Below are 22,402 nucleotides of genomic sequence, written 5' to 3' on the forward strand. Positions count from 1 at the left end.
TTTACAAACGCGCATACGGCAAACGAGCATACGGCTCACCTCATGGTAGGTGACTACCGCCATCCATGAGCATCTGTAACACCAGAAGCTTTACAGATTCATTGCCGGCCTTTTAAAAAGAAAAATGCTTTTTTCTTAAAGATTACGATGTGATCTACCCTTTTTATTTATTCATAAATTGCTAACTACACTTACAGTTTTCCAAAACTTATAGTGAGCCACAGGTTCATTTTACAAACTTATAAATTTTAAACAACATTTAAAAATCTATTTAATTTGTTAATAAAAATATCAATATCTGACTGCTGAGCAATCAGAGAATTGACCAGAGAAATAGACTGATAAGTGAAATCAAACTGAGCAGTACAGGTGCGAACCGGCGGTGCCGATAGTGATCGACATGGACGCAATCTCATGCATCGTTGGGGTGCGTACAAAGAATAACGGCTGAGAGTTGCAGGATTGTCTATTCTGCCGTTGATCAACATATCTTTTGCACTTTCGCCTTACCTCGAGCGTTTCTATACCTACCCCTCCGGATACAAACAGAGATGAGTACTAATAAGGATATCAACCGTAAAGTTTATTATATACATATATATTTATTATATATACATTTATTATATATAAAACGTGCAAATTTAATCTGAACTCTCTGTAACATTATATTTCGTTTCATGAGGGCTCCAAATAATACTCTTATATACTCTCCGAATATATTTTCTACTCTACCAGATATTCGGTATTCGTCCGACCATTTTTGATGTTCTGACTGGATATCTAGTTATGTTGATGGTCAAGCATTGTTTATCACAATGATAAAAAATGTTCGAAATAAAAAAAAATTGGATGATCATAATAATTTTATTTTCCACCACAATCTATTAGAATATAATAACTTTGCAACAACATTATGTTAATAAACTTAATTTTTGGGAAGTAAAATCTAAATTGCAAATTGGGCAGTGCGCTGTTAGTGTCTTATACTATGAGAATATAATAATTATTAATAAAAACTAATAAAAATTAAATGAAGCATAACTCTCTCATCTCAATAAAGAAACTTTGATCTTCCTTCCGTACGTCCTTGATGAGGAAGTCTATTATGGGCAAACGATTAACGGTATCGACTAGTTTTATGTCAGTGTATTTCCATTCCATTGATCCAACAGATTCCTAGAAAAAAAACGTTTATATATATTTAAAATGCATTACTGTTAAAGCTCGAACATTGATAAATCTTGGAATTTATCAATATAAGTTGGTGATTTTATAAATGTTTTGTTTCAAAATTTCCTTAAAATTAATAAACGGATGTCTATTTTAATATTAATAAAAGTATGTCTATTTTTGTTTTTATATTTATCACATTTCTGATGTAACTGTAGTAAAATTTTAGATTTACCGCAAGTTTTACAGTAATAGACATAATATTTATACACGTTTAGGGCGCGGTGTTCGTGATCAGAAAATTTGATTAGGTTTGGTTTGGTGAAAACCTATAAAATTCTTTTATAAAATACTTACATTGGCCAACTCTTGTTGGTAAGTCCTATAATTTATTAATTAAACCTAAAATTTATAAATTTACCGGCTTTTATATTAATGTATACATTAAAATACAAAAGAAATAGAATTTAGGTATACCAATAAAAGTTTGAGGACCTCAATTCCATTTTCGTGTCTATGTTAAGTGATAAGTTTGTTAGTTTGAACTGATTTTAATTTTATAAACGAAAAGTCTTACTTCCCAATTGATATTTTAACAAGATTTAAATATATTATATAGCAAAATTATTAATAAAATGACAATAATATTCAAAATCAATGATTATTTAAAAAAAAACATACCGTACAACTATCATCATGAAGTTTATAATGAAAAGGAGAGTTCTCTGTTGGAGAAGGTCCGATTAATTTATCATTCCATGTTAATAAACTCAAGGAATTCTCTGTCTTATTATTCGGCGCCACAGCCGAATTTTTACAATGATATCTTATAGTTTGTGTCACATATGTCGATCGACTATGAAGCCATAGCAGTTGTTGCATTGTTATCTGAAAATAAAAACAATATTATAATTTCATTATCTTCACTAGTAATATACCACGGAATGTCATGTATGTACTTACATTGTAATAATGAGTTATTGGCGAATATGGTAAATATTCGCTTAGCCAAAATGATTTGTTGTTCTCTTTATAATTTACAGCAAGAACGGGTATCATTTTACTGTCTGTTTTATCTAACATTAGACATGTTTTTCTATCCTCTTTGCAAACAACATGAAATGGATCCTCGGGCATCACCGATAGAATAGTATCTGTAAAAATAGTAATGATTATTAAATTGCCTATTTTTCATGTCAAATTTATTTCATATCATGAAGGAAAGAAGAAAAGCTATATCAGTTACACCTCAACAATGAAAAGTTGTTGAGGTGTTAATTAATATGTTATATAATTCGTTATTATTTATATATTTTTTTAATTTAGTATATACTATGTATAGTTATTTATGTATATATGTATTGTATGTGATTTACGTGCGTATTTTTTTTGTAAGTATATTATTCTATGTGTATTTATTTATCATAAATTGTTATCACTTAAAATATTTATTTAGTTAACTATTTTTTAAAATCTGTGCACTGCCATTTTCTCTCTCTGTTTGGTGTGACGGTTGACTGGTAGAGAATGCCATCAGGCATTAAGTCTGCCCTGTAGACATTTTTCAATGTGTGCAAAAGTATAAATAAATAAATCAGTTGCTCCATCTACTTTCGCCGTCTTGGCATATTTTGTGTAAAATTAAATACTAAAGTAGGTAGATATTATATGAATCTTTATATAATGTAATAACACCTTAGACACAATATCTTCTTTACCTTTAGGGAGACTAATTAGGCTCTTGCATGTCTGCGTATATACAGTTTCCGTTTTTCCTTCAGCTTCATCTGTAAATATTTATATAGAAATAAATGTCCGTAAAAATATGTAAACGTATTATTTTACGCAATATACAATGGTATGAAATATATAACAGTGTAATTAATGAGTTTTGATTACATATTGTATAAGCAGAACTTCCTAACTGTAATCTTATTGATTAAATTTAACATTAAAACCACGGAATAAATAAATACTCGTACTTTAAAATGTTCCTTATTTGTATTTATCCTTATTTATATATATATTCGATTCTCAATTTGATTGTATTCTTTTTTTAACTTTGTCTCATTGAAATTTAATCAAAATGAATAAGTAACCAATTTTTATTTAAAACTAAATTAAATTAAAACAACTGGTTTTGATGACTGAAGATGGTTTTTTTTATGGAACAAAATCTATTATTAAGAGAATATTCTAACAGTACAACTGAAACCATAAAAAAGTTAGATATAAATTAGAATGTCAAACAAACTGATAGCCCTTTTGATGAAAAATGGTAATCGTTGACTATAGGATAACATTTTTTTCACGTTTTTCGAAACATTACTTATTAAGAAAACTATTCAATTTCATTGATAGGATTATATTATATATATATATATCTGTACACTACTTAATATATTGTATGTGTGTATGTATGTGTATGTGTATTGTGTATGTAAATTTACTAACATTAGTTTTTAAGAATATTGTTACTAATAAATATTTAACGGCCCAAAAAGTCTGAAATAAAAAATTATTATTAATTATTATTATTATTACCATCCTCCAGATCATCTGGTATGGAGCAAGTTTTTACACAGACTCCTGGTACTCCAGGAAGGCCAGTAAGTCCCTGTAAAGATTTTATTAATTAATATATTTACATAATACAGAAAATTTTAAACCTATGTATCAAGCATTAGATAAAGGTATTTTTATTTTATTTATAATAAATGTAAACTTAATTTTAATGGCAACACTTTAATGTTTTTAATAATATTATAAATATGAAGAGAAACACAATTATATGCTATAATTTACTAAAAATTGTAAAGATTTATGTAGAAAGGAAATAAATTATGTCAAATGTTACTATAAATTAATATAAAACATTTTAAAATACCTATCGTATTTACGTATCAAACATTTTGAATTACATACAAAACTTATGTTAATTTATTTATGCATAAAATTCAATATTCTCTTAAAATGTACCTTTTCACCGTCTTTTCCATTTCTGCCTGATTCCTGAAATATAAATATGTTACTGCTATATTAAAGTCTAGGTGACTATCAACTTTGTGCTTAGATTTTGCATCAGGCCCCAAAACTAACTTAAGGGTTTAAAAGAAATACAGAAATACATAATTAAATAAGAAATACAGAAAGATTGTTTATACTTATATATATCCTTACACCCTTACTTATATATAACTTATACTAATCTCATAAATGTAAAAATAACTATCTATCTCTCAAAAGAGACGGCCCGCGTTGGTCTCTGGTCTAGTTGAGGGGCTCCAAACACCTCCATTTTCTCATCCATATTCATACTCTATATATGTTCTTTTAAATTTATTTTAAAATTTACTTGCAAGATTTTAACTAAATAAACATATATATATATATATATATATATATATATATATATATATATATATATATATATATATATATATATATATATATATATATATATATATATATATATGTGTAATAAAAACTAAATAAATACAAATGTGAACTGAATAAAAAGCTTCTAAAATTACATTAACTTCTTAAATTGGGGGTCTCGTTAAGCTTAGCAGCCCCGGGCCTCCGATGGGCTTAGTCCGCTAGTGATGCACCAATATGTAGAAATAAAGTTATGTACTTACACCTTTATCGCCTTTAATTCCCCGTAATCCCTATAAATAAAAAAATAAGTGTTTATAAATAATAATTGCAAAACCGCAAGTATGGTATTTAAGGTAAATCCTTCAGTCTCCATAATTATCGATAAAAACTCATATAATTTTCTAAAATGAAGTGGGTTGAAAAATTGTAAGAACATATTGTTCTAAGATTATATAAATTGAACATCTCCCTACAAATGTTTCGCTAAAAAGCGTCAAGTTATTAATACATGTGTATGTAAATCAGGATGTCAGTATATATAGTTATTCTCTTGTATTATTTGGGAGTTCATATTTTAATAATAAATTGTAAAGTTAAAAACGATATAAAATGCTTACGAATATTAATATTATTAGAAAAACCATCGCACTCCACTCTTGCTGTTTTGGGCATTTTTAAGTATCGATTTTAAAATTGGTGATATAATTGCGTAACATAAACATATTTCACGAAAATAATATGATTGTATTTTTAAATTGTGATATGTTAATATACTTACAAGCGGTCCTATAGGTCCTTGTTCACCCTGAGAACCTTTGTCGCCCTGAAAATATCACATAAATAATCTGTTTATTGTAATTTAGCAAAGTATAACTTTGATGTTTTTTATGTAACTTAACGTAAGCAAAAATGTTGACAGTGCCCCCTTATTAGAAAGTGCTAACTGTCACACTGTCACCAATAAACATAACTTAATACAGCTTAATATTCTTCTTTCAATTACCTTGCAATTACTTATATAGAACAATTTAAATTTTGAAAAGTTATGTAGATATTTTTTTTTCGTTAACTCATCATGAAAGAGACAACTAAACAGATTGAAACAAAACTTTATAATTATTAAAATTTGTCAAGGGAATTATAAGAGTAGACATTTTTTTAAGAACGGGCAGGATATTGTTTAAAACTCCAGGGGGCGTAGCCTTTAAAGACGCCCCCTGAAGAAGACTTTCGGGTGAAGTTGAAACAATTGTTGGAAACCACAAACACATTTAGTTCGTTAGATTCCCCTTGTGTATGTGTTTAGGCATTGTATTAAATAACGAATATACATTTTAACATAGATTGAAACATTTCTAAATTAGCCTATAAGGTACGTCTATCCGAATACAAGGAAGTAAGAAAAACATAATGTTATATTTATTAATTATTTGGTCGTGTGGTCTTGACATGGCCACCCTTTCCTTTCCCGTGGGTATCGTAAGAACCGACTAAGGGAGGGCGAGGGATTTTTTTAATGGATGATAATGGAATGGTAACCCCGCCTGCGCTATCGGTATACGCAGCCGGAACACCAGTGAGGGATGACAGGCGAGGATAAAAGCAGGTCAGTTAGCCCACCGTGACGAATCTAACAATAAATCAATCACGATGGTTTCCAGGGGAAACCACGAAGAGGTAAACCTAATAGAGTATATTGCTAGCAATGGTGCTACTAATCTCCATTACTAACAATCCCTTTTCCCCCCAGAGGGCGAGGGATAGGCAGAAGCCTCCTTCTTAAAACATCTCTAAAGCCTGACTGTGGTTGCCAACCCGCCAGCCAAGCGTAGCAACTACTTGCAAACCCCTCTAAGGAAGAGGCTTATTTTCAGCAGTGGACAGTTAAAGGCTGATATCATGATGATGATGATATTAATTATTAAACGTTTGCATGCATTTATTAATTAATAATTATAGATCTCAAAGTATTTAGTATAATAAATTTACTTACTTTTTTACCTGGTAGTCCATCGCGTCCTGGGTAACCTAGACTACCCTGCACATTTAATGAATTACAAATAAAAATTCATAGCATTGTTATACATAATACAAATAAAACCGTAAATGATTGATAATAAATAATTTACTCCTAATATTATTATAACACGATTAAAACATAGTGCGTTACGAAATTAATTACAAGTATTGCTATTAAATAAAAAAAGTGTACATAAACTATATATTTTTTATTTTGTTATAACTATTATAAATTTTAGATATTTCGACAACAAAACACAGAACACTTATATCTTTTGATTTCATTTCATTATATTAAACAATTGAAACTCGCCTCAACTTTTAATATAATGAAGTTTTACAGTTTATAAAAAAAAAGCCTATGTTAATCTCTATGAATGTAAATTTCTATAAATGAAATAGTTTTTAAAGTCAGTTAAGTATTTTTTGAGTTTATACATTGTAAACAATAAAATCAAATCCTTATCACATAACAATAAAATAAAATCAAATCAATTACTTATTCTGTCTTACCTTATCCGCTTTATCTCCCTTAGGTCCAATATCACCCGAGTCTCCCTAAATGAGAAAGGAATAAATCTCTCAAAATCATCATTTTATTTCATCATGTTGATCTGTTATATAATTGGTTAATAATGTACGTTGATCATCTTCGTCGATTAAGTATAAATAAAAAAAATATTTATTGAAAAATCTATGATAAATATTATTGATAAAAGTGAATAACAACAATTTAAACTTGAAAGATATTTTCTAGTGTCATTGCATCACAACAAAGAGGTTGTAAGTCCAATCATTATTCAAAGTTCTTCAGTTTAAATGAATGATCTAGGAAGTTCAAGAGAAAATCTTGTTGTAAAAATAACATCACCCTTTGTCGTCAATTTATACATTTACCTATATAAATATATAATTTGTTATTGTGTATATGTTGCGGGTTCTCTAAACTGTGCAGATAGAAGAAGAAAACTAGGAATAAGAATCATGGCTTGTACACTCATCATCATATCATGATAATATAAAACCGCCCTCATCCAGAACTAGTAAAACTCATCGACTAATTAAACGTATTCGAAATATAAAATATTTCAAATATGTTGAATTTGTCCAATTAAACATGTTTGAAATATATTTTATATAATTTAAAGAAATAGGTTTTTTTTTTTTAATTAAACTATTATATTGCTCGCAAAGATGACTATAAATAAGTGTCTGTTTATACGAAGCAATTGTAAGCTAATAAAGGCGTAAACAATTGTTTGCTTAACAAAGGCATTTGTTTTATCTTCGAGCTGCGTAAGTATGACCACGTTTCGGATTTCCCTTCACAGCTCAAATGGTTGACCATTCATAACAGCAAAGACTTACATATTTTTTACACACTATTCTCTACCATCATTGATACTTCCTCTCCTACGTATTTAAAAGATAGATTTCAGTTTTTCAAAAACTCCCATACCCGTAATCTACGTTCATCTCACCATCTCCTTCTGATCACACAATTCTAGATTTATGTCAAATTCCTTTACTGTTACCGCTATCAGCCTTTAGAATAAAATCCTTGTAGATCTTGTGACGGTTCGCCTATAGTACAATAGGTTTAATACCATAAGTACATAGAAAAGAAACAGGGGTTCCTATGGGTGACCGCTGCGAAAGCTGAGCTATTTAATATAAACAAACTTTAAAGTCAAGGTTCACAATAGTATACAGAGAAGACGTTACCATATATGAAATATTGACACAGAAGGGAAACTCCTTTGTAGTGTTTCCAAAGTGTAGTGGACGTCACAAGAAAATTAAATAAATTAAACAAAAATATATTATATTTTATATTAACCAAATTATAGTTTACCTTTTTCTCATCAGGTGTAAAAAGGATGCATACAACACAGTTTAATAAGGTTTATGAGAGCCTTTAAAGTTTTATAAATTCGATAATCAATTTAATAGAAATACCAAAATACGTTAACATATAATTAAATTGAATTTAAAGAAAAGTTCAGTTCGAATAATGGGCTAAATCCGATTATTGAAATATCTACTCTTCGGTGAGATAATCTATGACGATACTAGATGAAGAGAAAGAAAAAAAAAAGTAGGAAAGAAAAAAAGAGACGGCATATCGGCGGGGGCGCGGGAGTCGAATTGTAGGAATTGCGCAATAAAAAAAAAAAAAAGAGAAAAAAAAATCGCGCGGGAGTCGGTTTTTAGGAATTGCGCAGTAAAGAAGAAAAGAAAAAAGAAACAAAAAAAATGGCGCGGGTGTCGTGTTTAAGGAACTGCGCAATAAAATAAAAAAATAACTAGGATATAGATCTAGGAGGGACTGGTTCGATGAAGGGGTTTGAGATCTTAGTGTATCACTATGGATTAAGTGTGTGAAATTAATCAATAGAAGACTGGAGAATCCGGTGAGCTTGTTCCATTTATTACTACGTAGTTAGATTTTTGACTGTGATCACAGGCAAAGTCTATACTTAATATTTTTCCCAATAACTATTAAAATACGTATTTAGTAGAGTCCATATACCTTTAGGTAATGCGTATATCGTTAAATGCAATCACATTTGAACAAAGTTTACATCAATATAATTTACGTACTTACGTTATTCTACTCATATACAAAATCCAATTATATGGTCGTTTGATAGAACTTCATCAATTTGATTCAATGTTCTAATTGTCCAGTTTTGTAAAATACTTATTGAATCAACTATTGAACTATTACAATACTAACTAGTTTCATATCTAGTTATTATAAAGTATTTATTTATTGAGGATAATAGACTAAAGTGACTATGGTCTGGTCTCATTGTTGGGGAAACAGCCATTGATGAGAGAGAGGGGTTATTGAGTGGCGACCCTGTAAATGCAAGTGCGGTGTGGGCTACCTCCATTGTTTGGAGTGACTGTTTTATGTGTATTGTGGGGCCGTTCCTTGTGTCAGTCGGTGGAAATTGCCTGTGTTCAGTCGTGGGTTGGTGATGGTTGGGACGATGATGATGATGAAATATTTGTATTTATTACACTACTACAGTGTTGGTTTAGAATATCTATTCATACTTAACGCTTCATGGTGAAGTGTTTTCATACCATACTCGGTCGACCAGACTAATGATTCTTAGTCTATATTTGATTATCCATGACTACATGTGGGGATTTGTTTTACACCAGATGTACAAAGAGACAGCTTAACTGTTGTAAGTGATTTTATGTGGATGTAATACTTTTAATACATTATTGTGTTAGTAGATAAATTCATGACTGTGGGGTGTTTATGGTAAACAAGCCTGTATTGTGTAAATAGATATTTTGTCTTGATTTATTATAAACTTTAATATTGATTTTATTGTAGTAAGCAAGCTGATAATAACAATTCTGTATGTATTACTGGTTTCTAATAATATTTAATTATGCTGATATTATGGGTGTGGATTTATTTCCTAATGGTAATAAATTGTACTAAAGGATTCTCTGACTATAATTACTATTAACTAGATAACTGTACCTCAGGTAAGGTATAAAATTAGTACTAAATGACAAGTATGAGTTATGTATTTTACTCATATTTAGAAAGGAAGTTGTCCTGGCGATAAGGTTTGTATGTGTGTTGTTTGTTCATGTTATATTGACTAGACAAGTTCAGACAGGGTTAATATTAGTGAATATTTACTGGATTGATATTTAATATACACGTTTTGAATATTTTATGGGAATAGTATGGAGATATACAAGTAGTAAAATATAATATTAGTATTTTATAAATTTAATTATTGAGTTATATGTTTATGTCGGACTGTATCCAAAGAGATATGATCCTATTAATATCAAGTTAGGACAATTACTTTAAATATTAATAAAGCAAACATTAACACTGATTATTCACTTCTTTAATAAATTTACATTAGAGGTTAGGAATCAAATAGATAGCATATTGGGAAAATCTTCACCACACATGTATTTGAGGAATGTTCTTGATAATTAGTACTGTATGTATATATTATTGCAAGTACAAATGCAATAAGAATGTTAAACTTCTAATCTTTTGTTCATTCTTGAATTTGAAAGTAAGCTTGGCTACTGATATGAATATAAAACTGCAGCATTACTGGATACTATTAATTATTTCTGGTGTAAACCATGATTATTTATATTACTGATAATTTAGTTATATATTACGGTTGATATATGATGATTTTATATTTAATTATATTAAACAAATACAAGTAAACAAATGCTAGTATTTGTTACGTTGACAGTTGTGATAGATAAAAAATCAATTCAATACATCAATACGTCATTCAATACGTCATTAATGTGACAGATGTCAAACAAAAGGAAATTATACACGTTATGATTCTATATCTATATAGAAAATTTATATAATTTTCTGTTATTTTATAATAACTGTAGGGGAAATATTGGAATTATTTATATGAGAAATTTCACTTAAATGATATGATAATTATTTAAAGACCTAATTTCTTAGGGATTTAATCATGATGATTTAAACACTAAAACACTTGTTTATCTGAGAAATCCTCTTAGTAAATAGGTTTACTAAGACACTAAAAGGAAGTAGATATAGTATAGCTATAGTACAGCTACAATAATTGTATGAGACTTACTGTCCTTTCTATACAAATATATATTTAATCTATATCTTTCACATTATAATTATGCAATATATTGCCTCTACTACTACAACATACACAAATAGGACTTATTGTCCTTCCTATATACCTATATATAATAATTGACCTGGCACTTTAATGTGTAATTTATCAGTACTTACGTCAACAACCAATTAGGACTTATAGTCCTCTCTATAAAGCTACATAATTATTTAATCTGATTCTTTCACAATGTGATTAATCAAATCTCTACAAATATTACAAAAGATCTCTATTACTCTCAACACAATAATAGCTTGTTGGACTTAGTGTCCTCAAACTTATAGAAAACCCAACTGGTTATTTCACGAGACGTTGTTAACTTGTGATTAATCAGTGTCTTTTAAAGGACTTATAGTTCCTTTAGATATATCTCTCTGAATAAATAATTGGTTAATTCACAATGTGGTTAATCAACAATAATATTATATATAATTGACTGGACTTATAGTTCATTCAAACTCATTACTTTTAGTAGCTCTCGACCTATGGGTTGGACTACTCGTTCTTAGGCTCTGGCCTAATCAACAGATGTAACTTGAACCTTGAGTATTCTTGGTATTAAGTAAATAATATTAAATTGACAATGCTATGTTATGATATAGCAATTATCAACATTATATGGCTTGGCCAATTCCGGGGTGTGGAAGGTATCCCCTATCACACAAATCTTCATCTCTATCGGACTGTCTTCACAGGTGATCTCTAATGTCACATTATAGGGCCGAAGGGTTATGTCCCATCAAAGTAGGTTCTGGTGTCTGGGTGATCTCGCTTCTTGGTCTGATCTCTTGTGGAGCCGAAGGGAAACCCCCATTGAGTAAGCTCGTAACAGGGTGACGCTGGGAAACAATTTCGTACTGTTAGTGGGTGATCTCTATGTCGCCATATAGGACTGAAAGGGTCATCGCCCATGAGTAATAGTGTCGGAGTGATCCTGGGATTTCCGATCCTTTTGCCTCTCATGGAAGCATCGTGGGGCTGGTGGAGCCACTGTAATGTTGAAGTAAATGTACTTATGTTTGGTTTGGAACTGAGAATACTCATTCCCTTATTACCATCACATTAATAAATAGTAATCTTCCCTACCTTTTAGGAGGAAGAGTTATAGATAGTTGAAAGTCTTCCACTGGTCCCGACCGTGTCTCTCCATTTTTTTATTATTACAGTTGTTCTGTAATTTACTATTAAATTAACATAACTTCCTAGTTACATGAATTATAGTATAATTCATTAATTATTCTTAATCCTTAAAGATTTATCAATCATCTTCATAATTTAACTCCTGTCATATACCAATTAAAGAACCTTTTGGTTATTACACACACAACGGGTCCTACATTACTAGACGATCACACATTTATTTATCTGGCCAAATGATCAAGTGTTCTACTATAAGATCTGTTCAATATTATGTGTTTAATGTAAAGGTTTATATGATTCATAGGTTGTTTGGGGTGTTTAAGACAATATAGGTATGGGGTTATATTGAGGGTGTTAGGCCTTTCTTTATGGTAGATTTTCATTATATTTTCATAGATTTCATTAGGTAAAGCCTTCGTAGGCTTTTCTTAGGCTTTGTAGGTTTTCCACGTGTAGGTTAGTTTAGAGGGTAGTTATCTATAAGGGGTGCAAAAAGGAGGGGACCATCACAATCTACGCAGAGGATCCAATAAGGATATTTTTGAACAAAGACTTTTTAATTATTTGTTAAGCCAACAAAACCAGCTTTAGTGACAAGCTACTATATCTCATAATACTTATCGTTGTTATATTACATATATAATACATTACACACACACATATATATATATATATATATATATATATATATATATATATATATATATATATATATATATATATATATATATATATATATATATATATATATATATATATATATTGTATTATTAAATATTCTTCACCACATCTGCTCATCATACGGTTTCTGTTTTTTCCCTAATAGTTAGCTGGTAGAGAATGTCATTCAATTCATTAAACTCGCCATTTTTATAAACTTTTATTGTGCAATAAAAAATAAATAAAATAATAGTAAACTAGGCCCCTTTATTACCGGGTTTGTTAACAATATCGGCATAGTTGAAGAATACTGATGGATATATATATCGTCATAGTCGTAGAATAGTGACGACTCTTTATATGTAATCTTCGTCAAATCCGTCAGTATTCTACGACTATGCCGATATGTAATATTTGTCAGATCCGTCAGTATTCTACGACTATGACGATATGTTTGTCAAATCAAAGAACTGCAAATTAGCGTCAATATAATTAATAATATTAAGGAATTCGACTAATATATGATAGGTATATTGTTTAACTCGACTCAACTTAATTCAGTTTTAAACTAGTGACAGTTTATGACAGGACTGACATTAACAAGAGACAAAAGATTACTACTACATCAAAGAAAGAAACCCTTTTTTTATAATCTAAATTCCGCGATACCATTTAGTAGTGAAGGAATACTATTATATATTGTTAACCAAATATATTTCAGATCAACGTTCATAAAATTATAATCGGATTCATTTAAGTAAGTTCGTCTAATTTTTCAATTTTATAACTACTATAAGTAGACCTAATTTATTTTAACACAAATTTGGCAATAAACCATACATCTTGTTTCATGGTAAACGGCCACTGTAGCCTATGGACGCCAACAACTGATGTATGTGTGTTGACTAACCCGGAAGAAACCTTAACACACCCTTTTTGAACTTTAAACTGTAGTATGAATATCTACGATATCTCGACTTACGCATAGTCTAAACGTTTCCGGGAGATAACTCCTTTGAAACCGAACTGTACGCGACCATTTAGATTCTAGCATGTGCAAATGAATTACTTAATTTTGAATGATTTACAAATCCATTTCAACACTGAAAATAATATACATAAAAATAAGGATCTATTTTGTAAAAGTAGCTTAAAATTATGTACGAATTAATACGAACTAATCTAATTACTTAAAACAGATCCCTGAGCCTAGTATGTGTGATTATATTTATTTATGTAAAGTGTTTTTAAAAGATTGTTAAATATTTGCAGTACAATTACAAATGTATTTTTTTTTGTCAATTGACAATATCTTAAATTAGCCTATACGATATTTTTTTTATATATGGGTATTCACTAAAGAATAAAGAAACATATATGTATAATTAAAATTAAGTAAATTTACTTACTTTTTCACCACGTAGTCCATCGCGTCCTGGGAGACCTGGCTCACCCTGCACATATAATAAATTACAAGTAAAATTTAAAAATTTCATTTAGTTATATTTAAACAAATTTTGTTTATAGATTTAAACAAATTTTGTATGAAAATGATTATTAACATTATCGGTAAGTAATAAGAGGTAAACACAAACACTATTTTATTTTATTATACATAACATAAAGAATTATACATATTATATTTAAAAAAAAAAACAAAAAAGAGAAAGGGACAAGACCAAGAAATATCTAACTATATGGGATAGATGAAGAAAACACTACGTATCGTGTTCTATAGAGAGATCAAAGATATGGAATAGAGCTCGCTGGAAGAGAATGCATGAATTATTTGCACCGACAAGAGAAAACTTTAAATAAAAAGAGAGAGAGAGAACAAAACATAATATAACATAAAGAGCAAAACAGAAATTCTGTTGTGATTAATCTTTTTTTTTATCTTTTTTTAGCACAACATGTGATTACATTATTCTGAACGAACACAGGAAAAAATTACTCCATGAATACGATTAATTGAAAAGAGAAATATTTTCCTTCAACAGTTGACCGCATTATGCTGGCTTACTAAATACTTTTTTTACGATACGTGGAAGTATCCGAGATTATAGAATGAAGAAAATATGTATATAATTTGTAGCAAAATATTTTATGTATGTATTAAATACATTGTATTCTGTTGTACAAAATATTACAGTGTCTTATTCTCTTTTTTTTTTAATCCATGTACAACCATATCTTCTTCAATGAAGAAAGAAGAAAGAGAGAAGCCTATAGGGTACTTTATCCTAATATATGGAATAAAGAAATATATGTATAACTAAAATTAAGTAAATAATTAATAACGCTTACTATAGGACCTGGTAATCCATCTCTTCCTGAGATACCTCTCTCACCCTGCAAATACAATGAATTACCATTTAAATTCATAGCCACATCATATATAATTAAATAAAACAGTAAGTGTTTGATAATAAATAATTTATTTCTTTTATAATATGATTAAAAGATTGTGAATTATGTAATTAATTTAATAAGTGTTATCGTTAAATAATAAAAGATGAATACAATTATTACGAGTACTTTAAATATTTTATTACAACCCTATTCAATATTAAGTATTTCAGCAATTTGGCACACTTTTATTAAGTTTATTTATATATATTGAATATAAAGAGTAAATAAAAAAAATATATAGCGGTTCATCTGTAACAAAATATTGTCTCTGTATGTTATCTACGTTATATTCTGTTGTATAAAATATTAAAGTATTCTATCCCCTTTTACTTCAATATATCGAATATGGATTTCTCACTCCTATCTTCTTGAATAAGAAATATAAAAATCTTTCAAAATCATTATCACAACTATTAGAACTAATTTCTTGATTTAAATGTTTTATCTAAGTAAATTTATTTCAACTCTGAAAAGACAAAAAAAAATATAAAAATCTTTAAAAGTATGGAAAATCATTATTACAACCATCTACCATGTAATAACTTTCTCATTAGATACCATGAAAGAAATTTGTGAACATACTATGTTCACAAATTTCTTAATAACGTATAACATTTTTTATATAAAATATAATTACAAATGTGGTTTTAAAAAGTTTATTGAATTTTTGTACAATTCCAAATTAAATTATATGTGTATATATGTATATATTCTTTATTGCACTAAAACATACAGTACCAATAATAAATTAATAACAATGTTAGCAAAGGCGAACTTATCTCTAAAAAAGATTTCTTCTAGTCAACCTAAGACAGTAACATAGCAAGTAGTGAGTGGGCAGTAGTAGTGCAAAACAGAAATTAAAATAAATGTTTATATTAAATTAAATATTATAATTTTGTACATAGACTGACCATATCTTAAATCAGCTTATAGGGTAGTATCATCCTAATACATGGAAGAAAGAAACACATGCCTACACATTAGAAACATATTACAAATAATTAAAATTAATTAATTACTCGTATATTTACTTTAAGGCCTGATTGTAAAAAATAAGTATTAATTCCTAAATTAGCTAGCTTATTTGGCCTAAAGCATGTTTATCCTAACCAAGGAAATAGGAAACGCATAATGTTGTATTTGCTGTACAACAAACAACCACTAAGTTAGATGAGCTACAATTGGAATGTCTGCGACATCCACCGTACTCCCCGGACCTTGCTCCAACAGATTACCATTTTTTTTCAAATTTGGACAACTTTTTACATGGAAAAAAATTCAACTCCGATGCAGCAGTCAAAACCGCTTTCAAAGAGTTTATTGATTCTTGCCCCCGTGGTCTTTTTAGTAAAAGGATCAATGAACTACCTCTGAGATGATAAAAGTGCATAGGTAACAACGGTACATGCTTTGATTAATTAAATATATTTTACAAAAAAAAATTACTTTATATTTCTCTCGTACAAAACGCCAATTTCATATGTAAGGACTTAATACTTACTAATTATACGTATTAAAATATTAAGTAAATTTACTTACTTTTTCACCACGTAGTCCATCGCGTCCTGGGGGACCTGGCTTACCCTGCACATATAATTAATTACAAGTAAAACTTCATAGCATTATATATATATATATATATATATATATATATATATATATATATATCATAATATAATTATATATATATATATATATATATATATATATATATATATATATATATATATATATATATATATATATATATATATATAATTATCTTATTCTCTCTCTCTCTCTTCATATTGCTTTGATTTTTCAATTGAGTAGGTAATTTACTTATTTACGTCTGTTTATTTAATGATAAATATTTTCTATTTATTTATAACAATTTTGCTGATAATATACACAGTCCAGCCATAAGTTCTGTTAAAAAGAAAATGCATTTTTTTTATGAAGTAATGTAATCTCATGTGGTATTCGATAGAAGAAGTGTTGTTGTATCTGTTGATAGTACGATATACGAAGATACGACTGATTTTTTTGAAGTGTCTGGAATATAACCGATGGCTCCATACCCACTTTGTACAACGCGATCACTGCAATACTATTTTATTTTAACACCTCATTCCATATTGTAATTTGATAATAAACACGCAAAAATATATGAAATGGCGCGAAATCGAAAGAAGTTTTTAAAATAATAAACGAGTTTCAAATTCAAAATAATAACAAGTTGAAAAAAGAAAAGTAAACAGTATTTATAGCCAGACAGACAGACACATATTTGTTTTCCAAATCAAATAAAATATTAATTAATTATTTACATTATCAACTTTCAGAATTTCACGCTGTATGTTTTATAAAATATTGACGCGAAAATTAAGGTAAACTTTCATAACTTGCCTTTTATAACGACTTTTGTACAAAACCTTCATCTCAGAATTTTCATCTATTACAAAAAAACTTACTATTGGTCCTCGGTCACCAGGTACTCCAATATCGCCCTGAAATTAAAAACAACAATCTGTATGACATATATAATGTCTTATATATGTACTACTACAATAACCGTTTACCATCAGACGGGTAATATATTTCTATACTATTTTTGTGGCATATGCAAAAAAGAATCATCCAGATCTCACTCGTACCTTATTGCCTTTTTCTGCCGAAAGAGTCACTTGAAAATTTTATAAATATACATAAATAAAAGTAGATTTTATAACATCCATTCACTGACATTAATAATTTAATTAATTATATCTCAACTGATGTTATTGATGAGCTAAATACCTCATTTTTTTTTAATATTTGAAATGTATAGAAATACTAGATTGCCCACATGACCGGCATATATTGACTGATCGGTATAAATATGCTATTTTCCATTCAAAATTAAGTACCTACTAACCTTCATACTAAACAGTATACGAGTAAGTGTGATGTTTGTGGGTACATTACTAATATGTGACAATTATAAAATGTGTACCTACCTCTCAACGAGGATTTGTCAGTCTGTTGCCGGCATTAAAACGTATAGCTTATTAACTGTATATATTTAAAACTATATTCCTAAACAGAATAAGGATATAGGTATTTAAACATCAATTTTTTTTATGTTGTTAATTTGAAAGTATATTATGGGGTTTTGCAAAAAGGGCATATTTAGGTTTCTTTAGGATCAACAATGCATACATGACAAGCCTGGTGTTGCAGGCATACATAGGCTATAGTGGCCTAATCCTATCAGACGGACTATATACTTGTCTACCATTCTTATGTTATAAAAAAATATTACTAATTATATTTTGTGTAAACTGTGGAAAAATTAGAAGTCAAAGAAATATTTAAGCAAAGATAAATATTTGGTTTACCGTTGCCGAAGGACATTTACCTGAAAGAAAAAAAAGAATAAAAAATATTGGGCAATAATTTCTAAATACTTCGATTTCACTTTGTATTTATAAAAAATTGTCTTGTTCTTAGGTGAATTCTTTAATTGTTATGCGTATAAAAAAGACATACGTACAAATGTAAGGATTACCCTTTGGCAGTCAAGTGTAATGCTAAGGAATTTTTTTTAATGGCTATTCATTAATTAATAGAATTGTAGCCCGACCTGCACTACGAGTTTTCCCTGACAAAGCACCATTGAGCGATGATAGGAAACGACGAAATAAGGATAGTTGGCCCATATTGTAGAATTCACCGGGAACGAAACACGATGGTTTTTAAAGGTAACCATGGGGGGAGGAAGGAACGTGACAAGGTATATTAGTAACAATAAGGACTAACTCTCCATTACTTATAAAAATAATCGCTCTCTACTTTATACGGTTTACCTATACGAATTATTTCTCACTTACTCAATTTTATAGCACATACGTTGGCCCCTAAGTCTGCTGTCTGAAAATAGACATAAAAGAGGTGTAATTATATATAAAACAATATATCTCCACTTGCGTCTATCTATTATTTACCTATATTATAAAAAAATAAATTTTAGCAAATATCTCAATCATCATATCAGCCGTTAACTGTCTGTTGCTGAACATAGACCTGTCCCATAAGGAAGATTTTGCTGGTAATTGCCATGCTTGGCAGGCGGATTGACAACCGCAGTTAGGCTTTTTTTTATACGACTTAGAATGGCAAACAAGACTGACGAAAAGTGGTAACCGTCGCCTATAGAGCAGTACCATGAGCAGTACCATAGACATAAGAGAGTATACTGTTTCGCTCATGATACCCCGCATGTGTTGCCATTCCTGAGGACTCAGGTGATTCCTCTGTACCCTGTAAATTCACGCGATATCCCACCCTTCAAACCGAAACACAGCCATGCAAACACAACTACTTCACGGGAGAAACATGAATGGGACAGAGGTACCCAAGCAATCGACTTTTGTACAAAGTCTCTCTCTGCTTTTGGTAATATTTTAAGAGGGATGCTGCTGCCTTATTATAAAGCTCTTATTATAAGTCAAATATGGTGATCACGTGTTATTACTGTCCATGTATGTATGTGTGAAATTCTTTGTCATTTTTAATAATTAGTTCAATTTATTTTTTCTTATATATGATACTCGTATAATTTCGTCTGAATTAATTTAGATTACACTATTGCTCTTTCCGAAATATTACAGTAATAAATTTATCAAAACACAAAAATTAAAAAGATCACACTTAGACGAAGTGCGAAGAGCGGCCTCATAGATAAAAGCAATCCATTCCCAACAATCTTTGAATGAAGAAAAGTAATTAACTATTATAATTATATTAAAATAAATTTAAGTACGTAAGTATAATACAGGAAAAAGCATACTTATTATGTAGATTTAAAACCTACCGCAGTCATTGATTTTGGCGGTGTTAATATGTCGCACATTGTTACAGCTGAAAAAGAAATTAAAAACATAGAAAAATAACATTATTTTTATGGATTTTTTAAATGTTATTCCTCTAATTATTAAGATTATATTATTGTTATGGAGAAAGTAAGAACCATAAACTACATAGAAATGCTTACTAGCATTTTAATAAAATAAATAATGTATAATTGAATATAACTTTCATTTGTACTTAACTCCCAAGTAAATATTCATTCAATGTAATTAACTAATATCTCATTAATAATACTAATTTATAATCTTTCATTAATATCATAAGAATACCGTTACTAATATTATAAATTTAAAAATGATTTTGTATAAATTCTGCGCTTCTAGATTCTTTTGGGTGAAAATTTTATGTTCTTGGAATTGTGGGGAAATAAAGTGTGGAAGAAAAATAAAATAGGCGCGGTGTAATTCTGTTGATAATTTTGCTATATATAAATTGCATATTAATATATAAATCCATAGGATTGATATATTTCAAGAAAGGTAGCGACATGAGGTGGAGAAATCCGCGTAGAAAAAAGTTCGTAATTTGTATAGTGGTTAAATGATAAAATATTTTTTGCCATTAAAGTTTGTAATTAGATAGATATCGTATGTAAAGAATGTTTGACATTTAGATAATAATAAAAAATCGCATCCAGTTGCACTGATCTTTCTACTAAATAAGCTAAGCAAGATATTTTAATAAATTAAAAAAATTACGTACCGACATAAATTAATATAAAAAATAACAATTTCAATGTATTGTCTTCCATCATGGCAAAATTACTACTATAAGTATTCAATTTTGTATTATTGTTATTTACCTGGTTTATTTTAGTAATTTTCCTTATGCCTCAATTTCCTCAACACTCATAATTGTATTGTATGTATGCCAATTATAAAAGTAATATGCCGAATTTTATAACATATAGTTGATCCATTAAACTGTCCTGAAGTAATAAACATACTCACTTTCCTATTTGTAACACTAATGAGAATATATACCTAAAACAAACTCGTTCGTATATGCTTTTAAAATAAAATTATTTATACGATTACAAATGTTAGGAATACAAGGAAAATAATAGGTTATTATAAATAGCATTGAATCATTAGCTATTTTTATAAATAAATAAAGTTAACATTTCGACCAGAAAACATTATTTTAGCCCTACTGCCATCTGTCGGGACACCATAATATTAAGCTAATCCTTCAAGTTGGGGGGGAAAGGGATTGTTAGTAATGGAGACAGAGAATACCATTGCTAGCAATATACCCAACCAGGCCGACCTCCTCGCGGTTCTCTCTGGAAACTATCATGGTTAATTCCTGATGAATTCATCATGATGGGCTAATTGACCTGTTTTCATTCTCATCTATCACCCTTCACTGGTGCTCCGCCAGCGTATCCCGTTAGCGCAAGCGGGGTTACTATACCATTTTCACCCATCAAAAAAAATCCTTTAAGTTGAAGCAAAATAGTACACATTTATGAACTATCATTATAATTACTTGATAAGAATGTATATATATATATATATAAACACTAACTAATTCGGTAAATATTTTGCTCCTTACCGTCACCTAATCATAAACAACCATGTTGAAGTAAACAAAACACATTAAAAAAAATCACTAAAACAGTTTTATAGGTTTTGTAAATAAGCGTATGCGTAAACGAATACTATGACATAGAAATTTTAATACAATATAAAAATGTCATTTCTCTCTTAAATGATATGTTAATTATTGATATTGATTCATATTTTAATAATATTTTTAATATTTAACTACTTATTACAAATATTTAGAAATTAATTTTAATATTCATAATTTTATATTGACGATAAAAATAAGTTCATTAAAATAAATTGATGGGGGCATCTGTTAAAAGCTTTGTGAACTACGACTTAATATTTAATTTCAGAATCTGCTTCTTTTCAGTGCTTTATTTAATTATGCGTGCTTCATATTCTGTAATAATTTATCTTTAGTATATTACAACAGATGGCGTAGAAGAAAAAAATCTAAGTTCTTTGCATATCAGAAGATAATAGCGTAATAGTACA

At 29.0% G+C, this 22,402-nt stretch overlaps 1 protein-coding gene across 4 annotated transcripts; it reads right to left on the reverse strand.

Annotated features, from left to right (window-relative positions):
* Positions 1 to 845: 845 nt before the first annotated feature.
* Positions 846 to 21,321, reverse strand: LOC113517670 (collagen alpha-1(XI) chain-like). Of its 4 annotated transcripts, none has more exons than XM_052898529.1 (19): positions 21,157 to 21,320; positions 20,299 to 20,345; positions 19,316 to 19,355; positions 18,822 to 18,843; positions 18,101 to 18,128; positions 17,918 to 17,953; positions 17,004 to 17,048; positions 15,357 to 15,401; positions 14,459 to 14,503; positions 7,084 to 7,128; positions 6,545 to 6,589; positions 5,330 to 5,374; positions 4,812 to 4,841; positions 4,150 to 4,182; positions 3,715 to 3,787; positions 2,889 to 2,957; positions 2,134 to 2,324; positions 1,852 to 2,058; positions 846 to 1,176 (listed from the first exon to the last, which is right to left on the reverse strand). In XM_052898529.1, the coding sequence occupies exons 2-19, from the start codon at positions 20,335 to 20,337 to the stop codon at positions 1,027 to 1,029; spliced, it is 1,188 nt and encodes a 395-aa protein (XP_052754489.1). In that variant the 5' UTR covers positions 20,338 to 20,345; positions 21,157 to 21,320; the 3' UTR covers positions 846 to 1,026. The 4 variants fall into 4 exon arrangements, with proteins under 4 accessions (XP_052754489.1, XP_052754488.1, XP_052754491.1 ...); XM_052898528.1 differs by having other exon boundaries at positions 21,057 to 21,319; XM_052898531.1 differs by lacking the exon at positions 18,101 to 18,128 and having other exon boundaries at positions 18,824 to 18,843; positions 21,157 to 21,321.
* Between the last annotated feature and the right edge of the window lie 1,081 nt (positions 21,322 to 22,402).

Source organism: Galleria mellonella, unplaced genomic scaffold (genome assembly GCF_026898425.1).
Source record: "Galleria mellonella isolate WM207_F2 unplaced genomic scaffold, CSIRO_AGI_GalMel_v1 utg44, whole genome shotgun sequence".
Lineage (NCBI taxonomy): Eukaryota > Metazoa > Arthropoda > Insecta > Lepidoptera > Pyralidae > Galleria > Galleria mellonella.

What these genes read in the sequence shown, in the direction of transcription:
- LOC113517670 (XM_052898528.1), bottom strand. Translation starts at nt 21,108, where the DNA reads ATGATGGAAGACAATACATTGAAATTGTTATTTTTTATATTAATTTAT. An exon ending in ATGGATTACCAGGTCCTATA is followed by an intron (nt 14,504 to 15,356) that starts GTAAGCGTTATT and finishes TTATATGTGCAG; the next exon opens with GGTGAGCCAGGTCTCCCAGG. An exon ending in ATGGAAAAGACGGTGAAAAG is followed by an intron (nt 3,788 to 4,149) that starts GTACATTTTAAG and finishes AAATCTTTACAG; the next exon opens with GGACTTACTGGCCTTCCTGG.